The 18,344-nt window shown below is 41.6% G+C and overlaps 1 protein-coding gene across 2 annotated transcripts in view; it reads right to left on the reverse strand.

Annotated features, from left to right (window-relative positions):
• Positions 1-17,764, reverse strand: part of LOC131942257 (RNA-binding protein 24-B) — a 59,009-nt gene extending 41,245 nt beyond the window's left edge. The window contains exons 1-2 of one of the 2 annotated variants that reach the window (XM_059302017.1): positions 17,635-17,764; positions 9,852-10,315 (exon numbers count right to left, since the gene is read on the reverse strand). In XM_059302017.1, the coding sequence (XP_059158000.1) occupies positions 9,852-10,040 (189 nt within the window). In that variant the 5' untranslated portion in view covers positions 10,041-10,315; positions 17,635-17,764. Of the gene's footprint in view, positions 1-9,851; positions 10,316-17,502 lie in introns of both variants that reach the window. The other variant, XM_059302016.1, reaches the window with a different exon arrangement.
• Positions 17,765-18,344: the final 580 nt, after the last annotated feature.

Genomic DNA, 18,344 nt, shown 5'->3' on the forward strand with positions numbered 1-18,344 from the left:
CACCAACTCTTTAAGACAGCTGGTCACCAACTCTTTAAGACAGCTGGTCACCAACTCTTTAAGACAGCTGGTCACCAACTCTTTAAGACAGCTGGTCACCAACTCTTTAAGACAGCTGGTCACCAACTCTTTAAGACAGATGGTCACCAACTCTTTAAGACAGCTGGTCACCAACTCTTTAAGACAGCTGGTCACCAACTCTTTAAGACAGCTGGTCACCAACTCTGACAGCTGGTCACCAACTCTTTAAGACAGCTGGTCACCAACTCTGACAGCTGGTCACCAACTCTGACAGCTGGTCACCAACTCTTTAAGACAGCTGGTCACCAACTCTTTAAGACAGCTGGTCACCAACTCTTTAAGACAGCTGGTCACCAACTCTTTAAGACAGCTGGTCACCAACTCTGACAGCTGGTCACCAACTCTTTAAGACAGCTGGTCACCAACTCTTTTAGACAGTTGGTCACCAACTCTTTAAGACAGCTGGTCACCAACTCTTTAAGACAGTTGGTCACCAACTCTTTAAGACATCTGGTCACCAACTCTTTAAGACAGCTGGTCACCAACTCTTTAAGACAGCTGGTCACCAACTCTTTAAGACAGCTGGTCACCAACTCTTTAAGACAGCTGGTCACCAACTCTTTAAGACAGCTGGTCACCAACTCTTTAAGACAGCTGGTCACCAACTCTTTAAGACAGCTGGTCACCAACTCTGACAGCTGGTCACCAACTCTGACAGCTGGTCACCAACTCTTTAAGACAGCTGGTCACCAACTCTTTAAGACATCTGGTCACCAACTATTTAAGACAGCTGGTCACCAACTCTTTAAGACAGCTGGTCACCAACTCTTTAAGACAGCTGGTCACCAACTCTTTAAGACATCTGGTCACCAACTCTTTAAGACAGCTGGTCACCAACTCTTTAAGACAGCTGGTCACCAACTCTTTAAGACAGCTGGTCACCAACTCTGACAGCTGGTCACCAACTCTTTAAGACAGCTGGTCACCAACTCTTTAAGACAGCTGGTCACCAACTCTTTAAGACAGCTGTTCACCAACTCTATGAAACACATTAAGAATTCAAATAGACAGAAAGCATAGATTAACGGTTAAAAATTCTAATAGACAGAATGCATAGATTAACGGTTAAGTCTTCAAATAGACAGAATGCATAGATTAACGGTTAAAAATTCTAATAGACAGAATGCATAGATTTACGTTAAAATTTTTAATAGACAGAATGCATAGATTAACGTTAAAAATTCTAATAGACAGAATGCATAGATTAACGTTAAAATTTTTAATAGACAGAATGCATAGATTAACGGTTAAGACTTTTAATGACAAAAAAGATTTTTTCCCCATGGAGTTGTGAACTAAATAGAGAATTGGTGTAAAAAAATCTTCTGGCCACCAGACCGTGACGACACATTTTCTTTCTTCCTGATCAATCAATAAGTCACAGCATTGATTACTTATGCTATGCTATCGATCAACTGGATAATCTGTACCAAGGTTCTCTGCGACAATAGTATCGTTAAGACGTCAGCCACGTCTACATTCTTGGCGAGCCGGGGGGGCATCGGCGCAATGGTTCCCTAGATCTGGGCCAAGTCGTATGGCGTGTTAATGCTCTTTGTAAAACATGCATAGGTATACACACAAACAACCATACGCACACACACACATATTATATATATATTATATATATATATATATATATATATATATATATATATATATATATATATATATATATATATATATAATTTAAAAAGCCAAACTGTAGGTGACAGCTGATAGAATTGTTGATGAGGAAGCTCAAACTTTGCAGCAGTAACAAATTGTAAAGAGTTGACTCAGATAAATATTCAAGCATTTCATATTTTATAAGTGTGTTCTTTAGTCACTCGTAAACATTATACCATTCCCCTAAATATACATGATTACACGGAACGTAACCTTGACCACAAAAAAGATGGATATATAGAACATTGGCTTGACCACAAAAAAGATGGATATATAGAATATTAGCTTGACCACAAAAGTAGACAAATAAATAAATAAAACCGTTCTATAGGTCTTCTATTCAATCGATAAACATGTGATTAAAAATCGTGATATTGGTTGGGGAGGGGGGGGGAAGGGGGCTGGTTCTGTGATAGGCTTAGATTTTTTGTCTTCGCTAAACCTGTTTGAACAGTGGCCCCGTTACTACTGAAGCGAGATCCCAGCATGTTGTGGTGATACAGCATGTTGTGGTGATACAGCATGTTGTGGTGACCCAGCACCATGTGGTGACCCAGCACCATGTGGTGACCCAGCACCATGTGGTGACCCAGCATGTTGTGGTGATACAGCATGTTGTGGTGACCCAGCACCATGTGGTGACCCAGCACCATGTGGTGACCCAGCATGTTGTGGTGATACAGCATGTTGTAGTGATACAGCACCATGTGGTGACCCAGCACCATGTGGTGACCCAGCACCATGTGGTGACCCAGCATGTTGTGGTGACCCAGCACCATGTGGTGACCCAGCATGTTGTGGTGACCCAGCACCATGTGGTGACCCAGCACCATGTGGTGACCCAGCATGTTGTGGTGATACAGCATGTTGTGGTGATACAGCATGTTGTGGTGACCCAGCACCATGTGGTGACCCAGCACCATGTGGTCACCCAGCACCATGTGGTGACCCAGCACCATGTGGTGACCCAGCACAATGTGGTGACCCAGCATTTTGTGGTGACCCAGCACCATGTGGTGACCCAGCACCATGTGGTGATCCAGCACCATGTGGTGATCCAAAAATGTTATGGTGACCGAGCACCATGTGGTGATCTAGTACGCAACATGCTAATTACTCTCCTGATATCCGCAACCAAACAAAGAGACCCCCGGGACTTTCCAAACGTCTGAGACTCGTGGAGTCTGTATTCTGCTACCGATCAATCAAAGTTTGTCTCAGAACTGGAGCAAATCCGTGTGTAGCTAGGTGGGAACCACAGGGCCCCGTCCTGCTATACGCTGGTTTGTGTCAGTGCTTGGAGGTGTTAGTGCATGTATGTCTCAAGATTTGTGTTTCACACTTATCTGTCAGTGTTTGTATGTCTCAAGATTTGTGTTTCACACTTATCTGTCAGTGTTTGTATGTCTCAAGATTTGTGTTTCACACTTATCTGTCAGTGTTTGTATGTCTCAAGATTTGTGTTTCACACTTATCTGTCAGTGTTTGTATGTCTCAAGATTTGTGTTTCACACTTATCTGTCAGTGTTTGTATGTCTCAAGATTTGTGTTTCACACTTATCTGTCAGTGTTTGTATGTCTCAAGATTTGTGTTTCACACTTATCTGTCAGTGTTTGTATGTCTCAAGATTTGTGTTTCACACTTATCTGTCAGTGTTTGTATGTCTCAAGATTTGTGTTTCACACTTATCTGTCAGTGTTTGTATGTCTCAAGATTTGTGTTTCACACTTATCTGTCAGTGTTTGTATGTCTCAAGATTTGTGTTTCACACTTATCTGTCAGTGTTTGTATGTCTCAAGATTTGTGTTTCACACTTATCTGTCAGTGTTTGTATGTCTCAAGATTTGTGTTTCACACTTATCTGTCAGTGTTTGTATGTCTGAAGTTTTGTTTCACACTTATCTGTCAGTGTTTGTATGTCTGAAGTTTTGTTTCACACTTATCTGTCAGTGTTTGTATGTCTGAAGTTTTGTTTCACACTTATCTGTCAGTATTTATATGTCTGAAGTTTTGTTTCACACTTATCTGTCAGTGTTTGTATGTCTGAAGTTTTGTTTCACACTTATCTGTCAGTGTTTGTATGTCTGAAGTTTTGTTTCACACTTATCTGTCAGTGTTTGTATGTCTGAAGTTTTGTTTCACACTTATCTGTCAGTGTTTGTATGTCTAAAGTTTTGTTTCACACTTATCTGTCAGTGTTTGTATGTCTGAAGTTTTGTTTCACACTTATCTGTCAGTATTTATATGTCTGAAGTTTTGTTTCACACTTATCTGTCAGTGTTTGTATGTCTGAAGTTTTGTTTCACACTTATCTGTCAGTGTTTGTATGTCTGAAGTTTTGTTTCACACTTATCTGTCAGTGTTTGTATGTCTGAAGTTTTGTTTCACACTTATCTGTCAGTGTTTGTATGTCTAAAGTTTTGTTTCACACTTATCTGTCAGTGTTTGTATGTCTGAAGTTTTGTTTCACACTTATCTGTCAGTGTTTGTATGTCTGAAGTTTTGTTTCACACTTATCTGTCAGTGTTTGTATGTCTGAAGATTTGTATTTCACACTTATCTGTCAGTGTTTGTATGTCTGAAGATTTGTATTTCACACTTATCTGTCAGTGCATGTTTTTGAAAGGCTCACAACCCCCCCCCCCCCACACACACACACACACATACACATATACATGCTTACAAATTCACAATTGAATGGCGTCGAGAATAACCAAACTTGAAACTACCACCACAGTGTGTACTAGGGTCCCATCAAACATGAACCTACCACCACAGTGTGTACTAGGGTCCCATCAAACATGAACCTACCACCACAATGTGTACTAGGGTCCCATCAAACATGAACCTACCACCACAGTGTGTACTAGGGTCCCATCAAACATGAACCTACCACCACAGTGTGTACTAGGGTCCCATCAAACATGAACCTACCACCACAGTGTGTACTAGGGTCCCATCAAACATGAACCTACCACCACAGTGTGTACTAGGGTCCCATCAAACATGAACCTACCACCACAATGTGTACTAGGGTCCCATCAAACATGAACCTACCACCACAGTGTGTACTAGGGTCAAATCAAACATGAACCTACCACCACAGTGTGTACTAGGGTCCCATCAAACATGAACCTACCACCACAGTGTGTACTAGGGTCCCATCAAACATGAACCTACCACCACAGTGTGTACTAGGGTCCCATCAAACATGAACCTACCACCACAGTGTGTACTAGGGTCCCATCAAACATGAACCTACCACCACAGTGTGTACTAGGGTCCCATCAAACATGAACCTACCACCACAGTGTGTACTAGGGTCCCATCAAACATGAACCTACCACCACAGTGTGTACTAGGGTCCCATCAAACATGAACCTACCACCACAGTGTGTACTAGGGTCCCATCAAACATGAACCTACCACCACAGTGTGTACTAGGGTCCCATCAAACATGAACCGACCACCACAGTGTGTACTAGGGTCCCATCAAACATGAACCTACCACCACAGTGTGTACTAGGGTCCCATCAAACATGAACCTACCACCACAATGTGTACTAGGGTCCCATCAAACATGAACCTACCACCACAGTGTGTACTAGGGTCCCATCAAACATGAACCTACCACCACAGTGTGTACTAGGGTCCCATCAAACATGAACCTACCACCACAGTGTGTACTAGGGTCCCATCAAACATGAACCTACCACCACAGTGTGTACTAGGGTCCCATCAAACATGAACCTACCACCACAGTGTGTACTAGGGTCCCATCAAACATGAACCTACCACCACAGTGTGTACTAGGGTCCCATCAAACATGAACCTACCACCACAGTGTGTACTAGGGTCCCATCAAACATGAACCTACCACCACAGTGTGTACTAGGGTCCCATCAAACATGAACCTACCACCACAGTGTGTACTAGGGTCCCATCAAACATGAACCTACCACCACAGTGTGTACTAGGGTCCCATCAAACATGAACCTACCACCACAGTGTGTACTAGGGTCCCATCAAACATGAACCGACCACCACAGTGTGTACTAGGGTCCCATCAAACATGAACCTACCACCACAGTGTGTACTAGGGTCCCATCAAACATGAACCTACCACCACAATGTGTACTAGGGTCCCATCAAACATGAACCTACCACCACAGTGTGTACTAGGGTCCCATCAAACATGAACCTACCACCACAGTGTGTACTAGGGTCCCATCAAACATGAACCTACCACCACAGTGTGTACTAGGGTCCCATCAAACATGAACCTACCACCACAGTGTGTACTAGGGTCCCATCAAACATGAACCTACCACCACAATGTGTACTAGGGTCCCATCAAACATGAACCTACCACCACAGTGTGTACTAGGGTCCCATCAAACATGAACCTACCACCACAATGTGTACTAGGGTCCCATCAAACATGAACCTACCACCACAGTGTGTACATATTGTGTTTATCAACACAAAAACCACACATGCACCACACATCAACGCATGAACCACACATGAACCACACATCAACACATGAACCACACATGAACCACACATCGACGCATGAACCACACATGAACCATACATCAACACATGAACTACACATAAATCACACGTCGACTCATGAACCACACATGAAAAACACATCAACACATGAACCACACATCAACCACACATCGACACATGAACCACACTTCAACACATAAATCACACATGAATCACACATGAACCACACATGAATCACACATCAACACATGAATCACACATGAATAACACAAGAATCACACATCAACACATGAATCACACATGAATAACACAAGAATCACACATCAACACATGAATCACACATGAATAACACAAGAATCACACATCAACACATGAATCACACATGAATAACACATGAATCACACATCAACACGTGGATGATTGAACGTGTGTTAATCTGGCCAACATACACAGATTGATTGAATAATCTGACCAGATTACAATGTGCCTTACACTAAGATAAGAAAACTCGCGTGCCGACATTTTCTACGGCTAGGTTTTCCTAGCAGCTTTGAGTTATCAAGTCAAGCATCTAGACCTGTCCCTGATATAGGCTTTAATAACATGCAGTGTTTCTTCCAGCCATCTGGCCTGACTTTGATAAAGTCATGGATCACATGTTGGTATATGATATGGATCTCATGTTGGTGTATGATAGAGTCATAGCTAGTATAATTATAATGTTGTGGGCTAACAAGCTAGCAGAGTTTCTTCCAGGCATCTCTTCGGGGGGGGGGGGGGGGGGGGCAAAGGGGCAAAGCACCCCCCCCCGAAAAAATTTTACCGCCCCCCCCCCCCCCGAACGAAATGAAATTTATATAACTTATATAGAAAATATATACTTTTAACAGTGTCCGCCCCCCCCGAAGAAAGTCTACCGCCCCCCCCCCCGAAAATTTCAAGTGCCCCCCCCCCCCCCGGAGAAAAAAGTCTGGAAGAAACACTGCAAGCTAGTATTATATCTGTTGTTGTGGGCTAACAAGCTAGTATCATATCTGTAGTTGTGGGCTAACAAGCTAGTATCATATCTGTTGTTGTGGGCTAACAAGCTAGTATCATATCTGTTGTTGTGGGCTAACAAGCTAGTATCATATCTGTTGTTGTGGGCTAACAAGCTAGTATCATAAATGTTGTTGTGGGCTAACAAGCTTCAGCTCTACATATTACAGGTGTGAAAACTTGGTTTATCGCACGTCACCGCGTGCAAGCAATGTGCAAACATTTCAATCACTCGTCTGGCTGGACCACTGAACACATGGGCCGTATGTGTGATTGGGCCACTGAACACATGGGCCGTATGTGTGATTGGGCCACTGAACACATGGGCCGTATGTGTGGTTGGGCCACTGAACACATGGGCCGTATGCGTGATTGGGCCACTGAACACATGGGCCGTATGTGTGGTTGGGCCACTGAACACATGTGCCGTATGTGTGGTTGGGCCACTGAACACATGGACCACTGAACAAATGGGCCATTGAACACATGGGCCACTGAACACAAGGGCCACTGAACACATGGGCCACTTAACACAAGGGCCACTGAACACATGGGCCACTTAACACAAGGGCCACTGAACACATGGGCCGTTTGTGTGATTGGGCCACTGAACACATGGGCCACTGAACACATGGGCCGTATGTGTGATTGGGCCACTGAACACATGGGCCACTGAACACATGGGCCGTATGTGTGATTGGGCCACTGAACACATGGGCCACTGAACACATGGGCCGTATGTGTGACTGGGCCACATAAACACGTAAGACACCCCAAACGTCTGTGTTGCCGCCGTGTTAAAGCTAGGAGAGCTAAATAACCTTTGACAGCCGTGCTGAATGGTTGTAACACGGCACCACTGCAGGCTTGCCTTTCTTCTTTTATTCTATAGAAAGTCGCCGTTATTCCATGTCAGCTTAGAGGTGGCCGTTAGGTGACAGCAAATCTCCGCTCTCTTACAAATAGTCTGCAATAAAACTTGGGCCGTTTTTATATCGAATTACGGTTTTTATTTAATTTGTTAACTTTTTAAGAACACCTTAATCAGCAGGTAATATGGAGGAGTCACTGCCACGATCAACATATTGATCATAATCCGATCACTGGGTTGATTTTATCACTAACTCAGTAGTGACGTCAAAATTGTTGTGGGGGTTTTTCAGTTAATGTAGTAGACATCTATTTTAGCCAGATATTTCTAAGTGATGTCTAATTGATTTCTAATGACAAAACGCCATTGGTCAACAGATGACAGATATAATGACATTAAGCTATTGGTCATCAGATGACATAAAGCCATTGGTCAACAGATGACATAAAGCCATTGGTCAACAGATGACATAAAGCCATTGGTCAACAGATGACATAAAGCCATTGGTCATCAGATGACATAAAGCCATTGGTCAACAGATGACATAAAGCCATTGGTCAACAGATGACATAAAGCCATTGGTCAACAGATGACATAAAGCCATTGGTCAACAGATGACAGATATAATGACAAGACGCCATTGGTCAACAGATGACATAAAGCTATTGGTCAACAGATGACATAAAGCCATTGGTCAACAGATGACATAAAGCTATTGGTCAACAGATGACATAAAGCCATTGGTCAACAGATGACATAAAGCTATTGGTCAACAGATGACATAAAGCCATTGGTCAACAGATGACATAAAGCCATTGGTCAACAGATGACATAAAGCCATTGGTCAACAGATGACAGATATAATGACAAGACGCCATTGGTCAACAGAACACATAAAGCTATTGGTCAACAGATGACATAAAGCCATTGGTCAACAGATGACAGATATAATGACATAAAGCCATTGGTCAACAGATGACATAAAGCCATTGGTCAACAGATGACATAAAGCCATTGGTCAACAGATGACATAAAGCCATTGGTCAACAGATGACATAAAGCCATTGGTCAACAGATGACATAAAGCCATTGGTCAACAGATGACATAAAGCCATTGGTCAACAGATGACATAAAGCCATTGGTCAACAGATGACATAAAGCCATTGGTCAACAGATGACATAAAGCCATTGGTCAACAGATGACATAAAGCCATTGGTCAACAGATGACAGATATAATGACATAAAGCTATTGGTCAACAGACCACCCAAGCTGACATCAATATGATCAGGTAGACTTTAGATGTGTAGCGCTATCGAAAATCAATATTGGCTATTGATTTCTGAATACAATGAACACGTGTGTTGTCTTCAAATTTCTTTCAACCACTTAGTTCTTTAACAGTTAGAAAACGACTAAGTTAAAACATGGCGATACCAAATGTGCAAAGAAAATTGTACTTACGAATCCTGGAGATACTAAATGTGCAAAGAAAATTGTACTTACGAATCCTGGCGATACTAAATGTGCAAAGAAAATTGTACTTACGAATCCTGGAGATACTAAATGTGCAAAGAAAATTGTACTTACGAATCCTGGCGATACCAAATGTGCAAAGAAAATTGTACTTACGAATCCTGGCGATACTAAATGTGCAAAGAAAATTGTACTTACGAATCCATATCCTCTACTCTTGCCCGTTTGTCGGTCTGTGATAACAACTGCTTCTTCGATCTCGCCAAATTTGTCAAAGTATTCCCTCAAGCTCTGGTCTGTGGTGTGGTAAGGTAGTCCCCCAACGAAGATCTTCGTGTACTGCGTGTCCTTCTGACCGGTGATGGACAATACGGAGGGGGCGGACATGGCAGAAGGTTGGGGGTAGGAGCTGGACTGGGAGGGGGTGGCGATGAGGTAAATACCCGGATGTTCAATGGTGACGGCTGGGAAGTCCAACGGTCAGTCCGTCGTCTGGCTCAAGTGACCCGGGCTGTTTACACCACGTGTATGTGTACACGATCTGATCAAACTGGCGCTTTGTTATGGCGCTTTGTTATGTCGTTTGTTGTGTCGCTTTGTTGTGTCACTGGCAGCAAGAGATTACCCAGATGATCCTCACTGAAGTTTTTTTTCTTTTCTTTCTGAAAAAAAAACCAAAACATCACTTTACTGTCAATTCAAAGGGAACATGTTCATGTTGGATTACGATGTAAATAATTGTGTGTTGGTTTAGATAAATGTTGCGAACGCGACACTTATTTTTAAAACAACCTAGTAGAATGATCAAGAAGATCGAAATGCTACGGCCCAAATTAAACTGGAGTAGCCGCCATCATGCTGCTGGTGGCACAAGGGAGAAAATCTCGCCCCACTCCACATTATAGGTGGGGGGGGGGGGGGGCACAAAGTTGACCTTTTCAGGTAGAATATCATAGAAATATGCTCGAGTCTTACCTTAGAATTATCTCTAGTAGGTAATAAAGTGAAAAAAAGAAAAACCTGCTGAGGTTAATGTGTGGAGTGTGCACAAACTCATGCTGATAATCAGTCCAATTGACCCGAGATTTCCCAACTTCTTTCAATATCTAGCTTCAAGTGATTGATAACTCATTTATCAACCTTAGCATTAAACGCTAGTGTCGGATAAAGTTTCATTGGGATAGTTAACATAGATCACTTGGTCAGTTGTCGCACCTGCCGCTATCGTGCTCTTCCTGTGCTGAACTAAGGGAAGCTACTCTAATGATCAAGTGCAGTTATACTAGAAAATCAATAGTCCCGTTGTTTTCTCACTAGTATGCGAAATAAATCCTTTTGAGTTTATTCGTAGATGAAATAAAACTTAAGTAAGATAAGAAAGATCAAAACTAAACTGGACTTGTATCCAGTATCAAGCAGGAAACAATAGTATTTGTATCAGATATCAAGTAATAAACAAAAGTATTTGTAGAACAGTAGCGTAGCTACGCACTCTGACACCTGGGGCGCACTCCCGCCCCCACCCCATTTATATATAGTTACACTCACACAGTTTTAAGACCCCTTGTTACACTCACACAGTTTTAAGACCCCTTGTTACACTCACACAGCTTTAAGACACCTTGTTACACTCACACAGTTTTAAGACCCCTTGTTACACTCACACAGTTTTAAGACCCCTTGTTACACTCACACAGTTTTAAGACCCCTTGTTACACTCACACAGCTTTAAGACACCTTGTTACACTCACACAGTTTTAAGACCCCTTGTTACACTCACACAGTTTTAAGACCCCTTGTTACACTCACACAGTTTTAAGACCCCTTGTTACACTCACACAGTTTTAAGACCCCTTGTCTTCATTAGCCGTGGATGCGCGTAGTTTTATAGCGCATGATTTGGTTCCTGATGTTTCTGCTAATGCATTCAAGAAATTAAAAATGCAACTTGGGCATGTGTTAGAGAGAAACACGAAATCGCCCCCCCCCCCCCCACCACCACCTGAACACGAAATTGCCACATACTATGGTGCTACATATGGTGCTACATGTGGTGCTACATATGGTGCTACATATGGTGCTACATGCCTTGAAGCTACACGCCTTGGTGCTACATATATAGTTGGTGCTACATATAGTTGGTGCTACATATAGTTGGTGCTACATATAGTTGGTGCTACATATAGTTGGTGCTACATATAGTTGGTGCTACATAAAGTTGGTGCTACATAAAGTTGGTGCTACTTATAGTTGGTGCTACATATAGTTGGTGCTACATATAGTTGGTGCTACATAAAGTTGGTGCTACATAAAGTTGGTGCTACTTATAGTTGGTGCTACATATAGTTGGTGCTACATATAGTTGGTGCTACATATAGTTGGTGCTACATATAGTTGGTGCTACATATAGTTGGTGCTACATATTGTTGGTATTACACACGCCGGTGTAACACATAGAATGCGGTGTAAAATAGTGTGCTATAAACTGGTGCTACATACTAAATACTACACACCATGGTGCTACACGCTAGAAACACCGTGCTACTGTACATTACGGTGTTATGACGCTACTCACTATGGTGTGTGCTACACGCTAGAAACTACACACCGTGCTACTGTACATTACGGTGCTATGACGCTACTCACTATGGTGTGTGCTACACGCTAGAAACTACACACCGTGCTACTGTACATTACGGTGCTATGACGCTACTCACTATGGTGTGTGCTACACGCTAGAAACTACACACCGTGCTACTGTACATCACGGTGCTATGACGCTACTATGGTGTGTGCTACACGCTAGAAACTACACACCGTGCTACTGTACATTACGGTGCTATGACGCTACTCACTATGGTGTGTGCTACACGCTAGAAACTACACACCGTGCTACTGTACATGACGGTGCTATGACGCTACTCACTATGGTGTGTGCTACACGCTAGAAACTACACACCGTGCTACTGTACATTACGGTGCTATGACGCTACTCACTATGGTGTGTGCTACACGCTAGAAACTACACACCGTGCTACTGTACATGACGGTGCTATGACGCTACTCACTATGGTGTGTGCTACACGCTAGAAACTACACACCGTGCTACTGTACATGACGGTGCTATGCCGCTACTCACTATGGTGTGTGCTACACGCCGCCCGTGCTGCACACAATGCCTGGCCCAGGTGTGTTCTCACCTTCAGGCTCTACAGGTCACGTGATACGGTGCCTCGTTGTTACCTACGTTCTGACGTGCGAGACAAAAGAACTGGCATGGCTTGATGAAAACATGGCGGCAAACTTTGGGAGAAATGTTTGTAAATTTCACCTTGAATCGTTTAGAAGATGCGGGTAGTCGAGTATACAGGGGGTCTTGCAAGTAGCCAACAAAGCCGATCTGTTGATGTGAGGGCCCATGTACATGCTGCAGGCAGAGCCCCCCATAACACGCCGGGTTACATCAGAGTTGGGTCGCTGCTCTACACATTTGTAAACCCGTTTTTTTAGTGGAGTTTTATACCAACTCTTCTAAAATGGTAGCAGCAAGTTTACAAACAACACGGAATACTTTGGTCCAATAATTATTTTTCTTGTAAGCTTTGGACAATTTTTTTTAAGAAAACCTTAATCAACGAAGCTGTTGTAATGTTTCAAAGAAATATGTTTGATCCTACATGTCCCATATGTGTTGGAACATCCTGTACATTTGTGTAGCACAAAAATAGGATAATTTTTACCACCTCATACTCTGTATAACCATTCTATACATTACCATATATAATCTATTGTAGGAACCGACCCCCCCCCCTCCCCCCACAAACTATGACACAAAAGTTGGTATTACAAAAAGTGGAGTTGTTTTGTTTTGTTTTTAAATAAGTATCGCATAATTTGTACGCGTGTAACCGTAGTTTGTCTTACGTTTCTATCAAATTCATCAAAAATGGTGTAAATTTTGCAATTTTTAAAAATATAGAATATCAAAAGGCATTGCCCCCACGAATCTAACATTTGAGTTATGGGAGGGGGCGCACGATCTGTTGTTTTTTTTTTTAAATTGGGGTTGGCTAGATCCCGATGTCCCTCATTCACCTTGTAAAATTGAAAAAGAGAAGAACTGGTACTAAATGTCAGAAATATTACACTACAAAATATGTGATAACTTTGAAGGGCCTAAATTTTACGCCTCCAACCCCTCTCCCACCAACCGTCACCTTATCTTCCTATGGTACCACCTAACCAAATCCTAACTACCTTGTGTTATATGGTACCACCTAACCAAATAAATCCTAAATACCTTGTCTTATATGGTACCACCTTACCAAATCCTAACTAGTGTTATATGGTACCACCTAACCAAAGCCTAACTATCTTGTGTTATATGGTACCACCTAACCAAATAAATCCTAACTACCTTGTGTTATATGGTACACCCTATATAAATCCTAACTAGTGTTATATGATACCACCTAACCAAATAAATCCTAAATACCTTGTGTTATATGGTACCACCTAACCAAATCCTAACTAGTGTTATATGGTATCACCTAACCAAATAAATCCTAAATACCTTGTGTTATATGGTAGCACCTAACCAAATCCTAATTACTTTGTTTTATAACCGGTGGACTTGACCAACAGACAGATATATTAGACAATAGTTAACCGTCGAGGCGTTAAGATCAAATCATGTTTGCCCAACAAAAAACTCAGGCGGAAAGAATTGTAAAGAGAATTGTGGTGGTCGAGATCTTGTGATTAGAGCCACGTTAACTCAAGCAATCTTTAGTGCCCTGATATCCCGAGAGTTCTGCTGATAGACACGTTTTGACCTGTGGCGGCTACAGGCACGCTTACTGGATAGGGGGGGGGGGGATAGGTAAAGACATAAAGACCAGGGGGTATATGATTGAGTTTTCCTTTGTGTTTACAATTATTTCCAGTTGATATCTGTTTCAAGACAAACTAACTCGATTGGTTGTCTGATACTCTCCCTAATAAAAAGTAAGATATGCATGCAAACAGTGTTCCTTTCAGGTATTTTTAAGGGAGGGGGGAGGTAACTCTCAGGTGGCGCACTTACATTTCCAGGGGGGAAGGGGGGGGGGGGAAGGGGGTAGTGACACTGGTTACAATATAAAAATTATTTTCTATATTCTTTTTTTTTATATTTTGTTCCAAAGTGGGAGGGGGGTGGAGGGAGGGTGTGCACTTGTTTAGTGACAAAGTTGTGTTTTATAGGATAAACGTGAGTACAGTTATTGCAATAATTCATGCTAATTAGCATATGAAATACAGACTTTATAAGAAACAACAGAGTGTTGATAGCAGACAACAACAGCGAGTTCCCCCCCCCCCCCAGCCTCAAGTGGGTGGTGTCCTCAAATCAGCAGAAGTCTCGGGGTTTGGTTTTCGTAAGGTGTTACTAAATATGTAAGGTGTTACTAAATATGTAGGGTGTTACTGAACATGTAAGGTGTTACTAAATATGTTAGGTGTAACTAAACATGTAAGGTGTTACTAAATATGTAAAATGCTCCTAAATATGTATGGTGCTACTAAATATGTACGGTGTTACTAAACATGTAAGGTGTTACTAAATATGTATGGTGTTACTAAATATGTATGGTGTTACTAAATATGTAAGGTGTTACTAAACATGTAAGGTGTTACTAAACATGTAAGGTGTTACTAAATATTTAGGGTGTTACTGAACATGTAAGGAGTTACTAAATATGTAAGGTGTTACTAAATATGTAAGTTGTTACTTAATATGTAATGTGTTACTGAATATATGAGGTGTTACTAAATATGTGAGGTCTTACTGAACATGTAAGGAGTTACTAAATATGTAAGATGTTACTAAATATGTAAGGTGTTACTAAACATGTAAGGTGTTACTGAACATGTAAGGTGTTACTAAATATGTAAGGTGTTACTAAATATGTAAGGTGTTACTAAATAAGTAAGGTGTTACTAAATATGTAAGGTGTTATAAATATGTAGGGTGTTACTAAATATGTAAGGTGTTATAAATATGTAAGGTTTTACTGAATATGTAGGATGTTACTAAATATGTAAGGTGTTACTAAATATGTAAGGTGTTACTAAACATGTAAGGTGTTACTAAACATGTAGGGAGTTACTAAATATGTTAGCTGTTACTAAATATGTAAGGTGTTACTAAATAAGTAAGGTGTTACTAAATATGTAAGGTGTTACTTAATATGTAAGGTGTTACTAAATATGTAAGGTGTTACCAAATATGTAAGGTGTTACTAAATATGTAAGGTGTTACTAAGTATGTAAGGTGTTACTAAATATGTAAGGTGTTACTAAATATGTAAGATGTTACTAAATGTGTAAGGTGTTACTAAATATGTAAGGTGTTACTAAATAAGTAAGATGTTACTAAATAAGTAAGGTGTTACTAAATATGTAAAGTTTTACTAAATATGTAATGTTTTACTTAATATGCAGGGTGTTACTTAATATGTAGGGTGTTACTAAATATGTAAAGTGTTACTAAACATGTAAGGTATTACTAAATATATGAGGTGTTACAGAATATGTAAGGTGTTACTAAATATGTAAGGTGTTGCTGGACGTGCAAGGTGTTACTAAATATGTAACGTGTTACTGAATATAAGTGTGGTACTAAAAACCAATTTAAAATTCTACCTCAATGTTATCAAAGAACAGGTATAGTATTTTTATTGTAGAGTTGAGTGAGACCGGTTTGAAGAACATGCGAATGACGCGTTTAATTAGAGAAAAACAAAGGTACCGGCATCACTCGGTGTACGAACAAACGGACAGAAACGGTATCGTCCCAACAGACACAACGACTAGAGAGAAACGGTATCGTCCCAACAGACACAACGACTAGAGAGAAACGGTATCGTCCCAACAGACACAACGACTAGAGAGAAACGGTATCGTCCCAACAGACACAACGACTAGAGAGAAACGGTATCGTCCCAACAGACACAACGACTAGAGAGAAACGGTATCGTCCCAACAGACACAACGACTAGAGAGAAACGGTATCGTCCCAACAGACACAACGACTAGAGAGAAACGGTATCGTCCCAACAGACACAACGACTAGAGAGAAACGGTATCGTCCCAACAGACACAACGACTAGAGAGAAACGGTATCGTCCCAACAGACACAACGACTAGAGAGAAACGGTATCGTCCCAACAGACACAACGACTAGAGAGAAACGGTATCGTCCCAACAGACACAACGACTAGAGAGAAACGGTATCGTCCCAACAGACGCAACGACTAAAGGGCACACGGTTCCAGCCAAGCGAGTGGCAGGTAAAAAACGGAAAGGAAAAAAAAAACAAAGAAAAAAAAGTTGGATGCTGGGAATCGTTTAACCGTTGAATTACAAGACCGACCAGACCAGTCCTAATCAAGTCAAGAATAAACACAAGCCTACAGTACGCGTGCTTTATGTACAGGGGAGGTTTAAACCTACACTACACGTGCTTTAAACAAAGCCAGGTTTGAACCTATACTACACGTGTTTTAAACAAAGGGAGGTTCAAGTCTACACTGCATGTGCTTTAAACAAAGGGAGGTTCAAGCCTACTCTATCAACACGTGCTAATACATATACCCAGGTTTGAACCTATACTACACGTGTTTTAAACAAAGCCACGTTTGAACCTATACTACACGTGTTTTAAACAAAGCCACGTTTGAACCTATACTACACGTGTTTGGCATGGATGGAAAGTTTGAACGGATCCTAACATATGAAGATAAGGTCAAAGGTTATGATGGACAACCCCCTACTAATGAGAATGACAAAGAAAGAAAATCGTAGTTACCAAATCCAAGTTGAGATCCTCTAACGGTTCCACTAGTGCTGGGGTTATGCTATCGGCGCCAGAGGACGGAATACACTGAGCTGGTACCACGACTAGAATGGAAATCACTACAACAATAGGTGCGCTACTTACGATTCCAGTTTGGTGATTGCGCACAGTGGGGTAGGAAGCGAGTCGCCAAGTTTATTAGTGCTAGAGTTTTTCTTTTACCCGGCTCCCCCACCTGGTTTGTCACCTGGCCACGCCCCTCTAGCAGTCTATTCACCTGATTAACACTGATAGAAAGATTTGGGGGGAGGGGTTTCGTTGGACACGCCTCGTGGGGCAACAGCAACAATACATTTCTGCATTGTTGGGACGGGTTGGGGAGCCGGGATCAGCTGGCATGAAAGACTGGAACTACCAGAAGAGCAGCCAAAATATTTTTTTTAGCTTAACAGATAAAAGAGAGGGGAGACCAATAGGGTAGCTTCTAGTTCGTGCGGTGAATTACTTGTGGTATGCAACACTAATTCAAGTAACCATTCTGGTTTACTGAGCAATCTAAAAGTTGTTTCATCAAGCATCAGGTCGATGGTTAAAGAATATAAAACTTTAGGTCAAGTATAGAATTTTTATGGGTTCATATGTTTAGGCCTGTTAGTATAGACTTCAAAGAGACAATGTACCCCATCAAAATGGCCTGGAACGAGACGGCTCCCATAAATGTTTCTAAACATAAAAACTTTGTCAAAACAATACTGACAAAAGGCTAAAAAAAAAACAAGACTTGTTATTTATAAGCAGTGTTTCTTCCAGACTTTTTTCTCCGGGGGGGGGGGGCGGTTGAAATTTTCGGGGGG

The sequence above is a fragment of the Physella acuta genome, unplaced genomic scaffold (assembly GCF_028476545.2).
Source record: "Physella acuta isolate Inbredline_101_S28 unplaced genomic scaffold, ASM2847654v3 ptg000398l, whole genome shotgun sequence".
NCBI classification, from domain to species: Eukaryota; Metazoa; Mollusca; class Gastropoda; family Physidae; genus Physella; species Physella acuta.